The sequence below is a fragment of the Carlito syrichta genome, unplaced genomic scaffold (assembly GCF_000164805.1).
Source record: "Carlito syrichta isolate Samal-C Ts95f unplaced genomic scaffold, Tarsius_syrichta-2.0.1 Scaffold304743, whole genome shotgun sequence".
Lineage (NCBI taxonomy): Eukaryota > Metazoa > Chordata > Mammalia > Primates > Tarsiidae > Carlito > Carlito syrichta.
This window is the reverse complement of record NW_007248839.1, coordinates 5400-13386: the sequence shown is the minus strand read 5'-3', so window position 1 is coordinate 13386 and position 7987 is coordinate 5400. Positions and strand designations below refer to the sequence as shown.

Genomic DNA, 7987 nt, shown 5'->3' with positions numbered 1-7987 from the left:
TGCTGTTCTATCCCCAGAGCCAAGAATAATGCCTGGCACACAGTAGGTGCTCAATAAATAACCGATGGCTTGGCAGGCTAGAAGAAACGCATACACACAAAGCGGGAGCGACAAGTCTACTTCTGGGCCAGGCGCTTCTTTGGACTTCATGCAAAGCGTGAGCGCCACCTCCCGGGAAACCAATTTGCTTGCGTACGAAGGAAGTGAGTCACAGAACCTTAGGGAAAAAAAGAAAACAAAACAAAACAAAAAGCAGTCGGCCGGAAAAGCCTGAAAAAACGAGTGCCGGAAGTTAATGCTCAGAAGGTTGCGCCCTAGAATAATTTCCTACTCACAACAGGAAGCGTGGGAGAGCGGTGTTCGGCAAACTGGTCCCTCCCGCCGTCGATCTGCGCAGAAGCGTTCTGTGCGTGCGGGTGCTGGGAACCACGTGGGGCCCTGGCGCGTTTCCGGTCGGTGCCGGTAGTTGTAACCATAGTTGATGCCCAAGCGACTTGGAGCGGTGAGAGGCGCATCAGGAAAGAAGGAAAGAGAGGATTGGGGTTGGGGGAGAGGGCTGCTGAGGCGTGCCAGCGAAGAAGTGAGTTTTCTGGTGGGAAGTGTCGCGGGGACGGCACGGGGGGAAGGGCGGGGCGCGTGCAGACAGGTGCGGTCTTGCCAGGCGCGCCCCACGCCACGTGGACCCGTCTTTGTCGGCGGCGGCCTTTCCCGTCAGGCCGCGACCACAGCGGCTGTGCCTCGTTGGTTTCTGTCGCGTCCAGTGCTGGTACGGAGTTGGCGCTTAGTAAAGGGCTCGCTGAAGGAATGATGGGGGTGTGTGTGTGTCAGGGATCGGGGGGTTACTGGTGTTTTAGCCCCATTTTCTCCCGCGGAGCCCAGGCTTGTCCCGTGCTCCGTCGGGAATTCTGCAGCCAGTCTTGGGACTTTGTCTCGTTCTTGGAAGGGCAGGGTGATGTCGTTTATGGCATTTTCTTGGCTCTTATTGATCGCTTGGCCCTGTGGCCACAGACAGATACAGGAGTAAACCAGCCCCGTATGCAGGCGGCAGACCAGTGGGGAGGCAGACACCAACAGAAAATTCGACCACAACGTCAAGGTGCTATAATGAGAGGGCAACTCAAGTTCAGGAAGGTAGGCCAGGAAGTGATGCCGCCTTAGGAATTGCCTCCTGGAGGGGGCCCCTCCTTTCTCAGTGGCTGTAGTTCTCCCACAATGCATTGTTTATTGACTAGTCAGAGTATTTGTTCCTTCTTTTTTTTTTGAGTATGAGTCTCACTCTGTCGCCCAGACTGGAGTGCAGTGGCCGCTCCCGGCCACCGCAGCCTCGACTTACTGGGCTCCGGCGATCCTTCCGCCTCAGCCTTCCGAGTAGCTGGAACTACAGGCGCGCGCTGCCACGCCCTGCTAATTTTTGATTTATTGTAGAGATGAGGTCTCGCCAAGTTGCCCATCGGGTCTCTAACCCGCAGGCTCAGGCAATCCACTCACCTCAGCCTCCCAAAGGTGCGGGATTACAGGCTGAGCCACCGAGCCCGGCTTATTTGTTACTTCTTAAAGTGTAGCGTAAATTACATAGGGCTGGGAGATGTGGATTTTGGCCCTCATTCTGTTGCTCTGGTCCTGTTTCCTCTCTTATGAAACGAAGGGGTTTGTAATGACATATTCGCTAAAATCTCTTCCAGTTCTAATACCAGGGCTGCGCGTCATACTGCTGTTTCATACATCTGTTTCATACAGATGTCACTTTCACGTTAGTAAGACTACGCATTAGTGTAGCTTTCCCTAGCCTGTATTATTGAGAAAGATAGTGTCTTATTTTTACATCCCCTATCTTAGTTCTGCCACATTATTGGATACACAGTAGATGCTTCATAGAAGCTTATGAAATCAAATGGGGTAGAAATTACAGCTTCTGCTTTGGGACCCATCTGCACTTGGGATATTAATTCATAGGTGAGAGGACTGGGGAGGAACTGGCTTCTTACCAAGGGAAGATGTGGAGTTGACGTGACAGATTCAAACCAGCTGTAGGAGATAAACGGCTTGAGCTTTCAGCGCTCTTTCATTCTCACCTGCCCAACCCCAGGACCATGGCCGACTGTGAGCGCACCTTCATTGCCATCAAGCCAGATGGCGTCCAGCGGGGTCTGGTGGGAGAGATTATCAAGCGTTTTGAGCAGAAAGGGTTCCGGCTAGTTGGTTTGAAATTCTTGCAGGTAAGTAGACTTCATTTTCCTGTTTTGATTCCTTCGTAGTATAGGGGAACACTGTAGATTAACCTGTCTTTCTCCTCCTCTTTTATTTAGACTTCTCCATGGTAGAGTGAACACAGATCTCTTGGAACAGAGCAAATTATCTGGAAGTTTTGAAAATAGTCTCGGGCTGGATGAAGTGGCTCATGCCTGTAATCCCAGCACTTTGGGAGGCCAGGGCGGGGGGACTGTATGAGACCAATCTGAACAAGAAGGATCCTGTCTGTCTTTCTTTTTTTTAATTTGGGGTCTCACTCTGTTGCCCGGCTGGAGTGCAGTGGCACTTCCTGAGCTCAGGCACTCCTTCTTCCTCAGCACCCCAAGTAACTGGGACTAGAGGTGCATGCCACATGTCTGGCTTATTTTTATTTTTTTTTTATAGAGACGAGGTCTTGCTATGTTACCTAGGTTGGTCCCGAACTTCTGGGCTCAAGTAATCCTCCCACCTTGGCCTCCCAAAGTGCTGGGATTGTTGGACGCAGTGGCTCATGCCTGTAATCCCAGCACTTTGGGAGACCGAGGCAAGAGATTGCCTGAGTCCAGGGGCTTGAGACCATTCTGGGCAACTTCGTGAGACCTTGACCCTACAGTAAATCATAAAATTAGCTGGGTGTGGTGGCGCATGCCTGTAGTTCCAGCTACTTGGAAGGCTGAGGCAGAAAGATCATCTGAGCCCAGCGGGTTGAGTCTGCAGTGACTGTGAGTGTGCCACTACAGTCCAGCCTGGACCACAGAGTGAGACTCTGACTAAAAAAATAAAAAATAAAGTTCTGGGATTATAAGTGTGAGCCACTGTGCCCAGCCTGAGGCCCCCATCTTTATTTTCAAAAAAAGAAGGAAAAGAGCCCCTCTTTTCCCTTAGTGATACAGAGTTCCACATTTTACTGCACCTCTGTAATTTCTGACTCAGAGCTCTGGGCATGTTTGAGCTTCTGGTCTTGAGCTTTCTCAGCAGATAGTTGTAGAGAGCTTCCCCCGCTTTCAGGCAGGTTGTTTTTCAGCAAGAAAACCTTTCCAGCATCACGTACTACCCAATTAGCATCTAGCATATATTAGGCACCATAGGAACTTGTGGGGGAAAATGGTGTTGCCTTTGGGGAGTCTCTCCTGAAACAGCAGAGCAGACATTTCTACAAGGCACTGACACAGCGGTCTTTCCACAAACGCAAAGGATTCATCACCAGGAACCTTCTTAATTTGAGAGATAAAATTTCAAATTCTCAAATCAAATAAATTAGGGTATGGTAGCCAGGCTCGGTGGCTCAGCCTGTAATCCCGTGCCTTTGGGAGGCTGAGCCTGTGGGTTCGAGACCCACCGGGGTAGCGAGACCTCATCTCGACAATAAATAAAAAAATCAACCGGGTGTGGTAGCGCGTGCCTGTAATCCCAGCTACTTGGAAGGCTGAGGCGGAAGGATTGCCAGAGCCTAGCAGGTCGAGGCTGGGTGGCCGGGAGCGGCCACCGCACTCCAGTCTGGGCGACAGAGTAAGACTCCAACTCAAAAAAATAAAAAATAAAAAAATAAATTAGGGTATAGTATTTTATCCCATTAAGGACCCCTCCTTTTTTTTTTGAGCTGGAGTCTCACTCTGTTGCCCAGGCTGGAGGGCACTGAAGCCCGGCTCAAGCAGTCCTTCCACCTCAGCCTTCCAGTTAGCTGGAATCACAGGTGTATGCTACCACGCTTGGCTAATTTTTTGATTTATTGTAGAGATAAAGTCTCACCAAGTTGCCTAGGCTGGTCTCGAACTTGTGGGCTCAGACAATCCTCTCACCTCAGCCTCCAAACTACTGGGATTGCAGGCTTAAGCCACTGCACCTGGCTTTTTTTTTTTTTTTGAGTTGGAGTCCCACCCAACTGGAGTACAGTGGCATGCTTATGGCCACTGCAGCTTCAACCTGCTGAACTCAGGCGATCTTTCCTCCTCAGCCTTCCAAGTAGCTGGAATTACAGGCATGCGCCACCATACCCAGCTAATTTTTGATTTATTGTAGAGATGAGGTCTCACCAAGTTGTCCAGGCTAGTCTTGAACCCGTGGGCTCATGCAATCCTCTCACTGCAACCTCCCAAAGTGCTGGGATTATAGGCATGCGTCACTGCGCCTGGTCGCTATATTTTTATTTTTATTGATTTATCTTTGAGTTGGAGTCTCACTCTGACGCCATTGCTGGAACGCAGGGGCAAGCTCGTGGCCACTGCAGCCTCGACCTGTTGGACTCATGCGATCTTTCTGCCTCAGCCTTCTGAGTAGCTGGAACTACAGGCGTGCACCACCACACTCGGCTAATTTTTTGATTTATTGTAGAGATGAGGTCTTGCCAAGTTGCCTGGGTTGGTTTTTTTGCTTTTGTTTTTTGTTTTTTGTTTTTTTTGAGTAGGAGTCTCACTCTTTCGCCCAGGCTGGAGTGCAGTGGCACGCTCCCGGCCACCGCAGCCTTGACCTGCTGGGCTCAGGTGATCCTTTTGCCTTAGCCTTCCAAGTAATTGGATCCACAGGAATGTGCCACCATGCCTGGCTAATTTTTTGATTTATTGTAGAGACGGGGTCTCGCCAAGCTGTCCAGGCTGGTCTCAAACCTGTGGTCTCAGACAATCTCCTCACCTCGGTCTCTCATGTAGCTGGAACTACAGGCACGTGCCACCACGCCCAGCTAATTTTTAATTTTTCTGTAGAGACAAGGCCAAGTTGTCTAGGCTGGTCTTGACCCCCTGGGCTTAGGCAATCCTCTTGCGTTGGCCTCCCAAAGTGCTGGGATTATAGTCTTGAGCCACTAAACCTGGCCTGAATTCTGTTTTTAAATTTTTTCTTGACTGGGTTCAGTGGCTCAGCCTGTAATCCCAGCACTTTGGGAGGCCGAGGCGAGTGGATTGCCTGAGCCCTCGGGTTTGAGACCCACTTGGGCAACTTTGTGAGACCTCATCTCTACAATAAATCAAAAGTTAGTTGGTGTGGTAGCGTGCGCCTATAGTTCTGGCTACTTGGAAGACTGAGGCGGAAGGATCACCGGAGCCCAGCAAGTCGAGGTTGTGTTGGCCGCGAGTGTGCCACTACACACCAGTCTGGGCGACAGAGTGAGACTCCAACTAAAAAAAAAAAAAAATTTTTTTTTCTTTTAGAGAAGGTCTTGCTCTGTCACCCAGGCTGGAGTGCAGTAGCATAATCATACCTTACTGCAGCCTCAAACTTCTGGGCTTGTGTGAGCTTCCTACCTGAACCTCCCAAGTTGCCAGGACTACAGGCTCATGCCACCATGCCTGGCTCTTTTTTTTTTCAATTTTTTTGTAGAAACGAGGTCTTGCTAGGCTGGTCTCAAACTCTTGGCCTCCAGTGATCCTCCTGCCCTGGCTTCCCAAAGTGCTGGTATTACAGACATTTTCTTTTTGACGCTGAGTTTCCCATCTAGGATGTCTGGGTTTGGCGAGGAACGAAAGGAGTGATCGCTGCCATGACTCTCAAGTGCAGTTTAAGTCTGGCGTGGATGTGGGAAGTAAGGGGTTCTTCCTTGAGGTTCCTCCCCAGAAAAGTCTGTGATCTGTTTTGCAACCTAAAGATAATTGGAACCAATTAATAGAATTAAAAGAGCATTCTGGCCAGGCTCAGTCTGTAATCCCAGCACTTTGGGAGACTGAGGCGAGTGAATTGCCTGAGCCTGCGGGTTCGAGACCAGCCCATGCAACTTAATGAGACCTCCTCTCTACAATTAAAAAAAAAAAAAATTAGCCGTAAAGTTCCCGCTACTTGGAAGGCTGAGGCAGAAGGATCACTGGAGCCCAGCCGGTCGTCGCTGGGGTGGCTGTGAATGTGCCACTGTACTCCAGCCTGGGTGATAGAGTGCGACTCAAAAAGAACTCAAAAAAAAAAAACCGTTCTCAGAGCCAGGTACAGTGACTCATGTTTATTGCACCAGTGACTCAGGAGGCTAAAGCAAGAAGATCACTTGAGGCCTGGAGTTCAAACCAGCCTGGCAACATAGTGAGGCCTCGTTTCTAAAATTAAAAACAAAAAACAAAAAACTTAGCCAGGTGTGATGGTGTGTGCCTGTGGTCCCCAGCTACTCAGTGGAAGGATCGCTTGAGCTTAGGAGTTAGAGGCTGCCTTGAGCTATGATCGTGCCACTGTATTCCAGCCTGGGTGACAGGATAAGACAGGATAAAAAAACAAACAACAAAAGGATGAGTATTCTGGTCAGGTCAGTGTGTGTTAGGACCTTACCACTATGAAAGTCTTGTACTGCCGGGCTCGGTGGCTCAGCCTGTAATCCCGCGCCTTTGGGAGGCTGAGGTGAGTGGATTGCCTGAGCCCGCGGGTTCGAGACCCGCCTGGGCAGCGAGACCTCATCTCTACAATAAATCAAAAAATCAGCCGGGCGTGGTGGCGCATGCCTGTAATTCCGGCTACTTGGAAGGCTGAGGTGGAAGGATTGCCAGAGCCCAGCAGGTCGAGGCTGCGGTAGCCGGGAGCGGCCACTGCACTCCAATCTGGGCGACAGGTGAGACTCCAAGTCAAAAAAAAAAAAGAAAGTCTTACACTTGGATAGGAAAGGACAGGGTAAAGGGTGGATCCCGACCTTTGAATGATGATGTGGCCCTATAATTTTGCTTTGGCAAGCGATGGTCAACCAGTGGCTGAATGATAGAATGTTCTGGATGTCCTTTTGGCTTATCTCCATATTTGCATGTATCACTACAAGCGTGCCCTTACAGTGCAGTACCACAGACCTGAGAACTAATGGCACCCGTCAGACCCTTAACAAGAGGACCCACAAGGGCCGAGGATGAACATGGCCACGTTGAGCTGAAACTGCTGAGCAGATGGCTTGTTCTCTCGCTTGTTTGATTTGATCCCACATACCAGCCTTGAAATGTGAGACATTCTGATTCATTTTTTAGCAGAATTATTTCTTCCTACATGTTAGGTACTTTGGTGATTTGCAGATAGTTGTGGGCATTGCATGGTCACCTTGCCGGGCCTTTATCTTTTGCCTCGGCGTGAAGTCTCCCCAGGGATAGCCCAGTATAGTTGACTGCTCATCACATGCTGAGACCGCCTTCCTCTCATCCTGCTAAAATTTAGTTGGAATTTGCTCTGGGAATGCAAATTAGTTTTCCTGTCCAAAATGAGATGGCTGGACTTGGTTATGTTTTGTGGCTTTATCCTGATCAAATAAGGCCAGTGGAGGAGGCAGTTGGTACAAAACTGTAGAAGCAGTTTTAGTCCCTGTCACTGCTCCCCTGTGGAGCTGAGAGTGCATGTTTTATTTTATTTCTTTATTTATTTATTTTGAGTTGGATTTTCTGTTGCCCAGGCTGGAGTGCAGTGGCATATTCATGGCCACCATAGGCTCAGTCTGCTGAGCTCAGGCAATCCTTCCACCTCAGCCTTCTAAGTAACTGGAACCATCACAGGTGTGCGCCACCATGCCCAGCTGGTTTTTTGATTTATTGTAGAGCCAAGATCTCATCATGTTGCTCAGGCTGGTCTCAAACTCCCGAGCTTGGGTAATCCTCTTGCCTCTGCCTCCCAAAGTGCTGGGATTACAGGCATGAGCTACCATGCACGGCTGAGAGTACATGTTTTAAATAACAGAATGGTGCCGACTGTGGTTACTCATGCCTGTAATCCCAGCATTCTGGGAGGTGGAGGTGAAAGGATTGCCTGAGCCCAGGGGTTCGAGACCAGCCTGGGCAACTTGGCGAGATCCTGCCTCTACAGTAAATCAAAAAGTTAGCTG

The 7987-nt window shown here is 49.7% G+C and overlaps 1 protein-coding gene across 1 annotated transcript in view; it reads left to right on the top strand.

Moving 5' to 3' along the window:
• The first annotated feature begins 474 nt into the window (after window positions 1-474).
• Window positions 475-7987, top strand: part of NME1 (NME/NM23 nucleoside diphosphate kinase 1) — an 11779-nt gene continuing 4266 nt past the window's right edge. The window contains exons 1-2 of the mRNA XM_021713792.1: window positions 475-580; window positions 2087-2216. Of these exons, the coding sequence (XP_021569467.1) occupies window positions 2091-2216 (126 nt within the window). The 5' untranslated portion in view covers window positions 475-580; window positions 2087-2090. The remainder of the gene's footprint in view (window positions 581-2086; window positions 2217-7987) is intronic.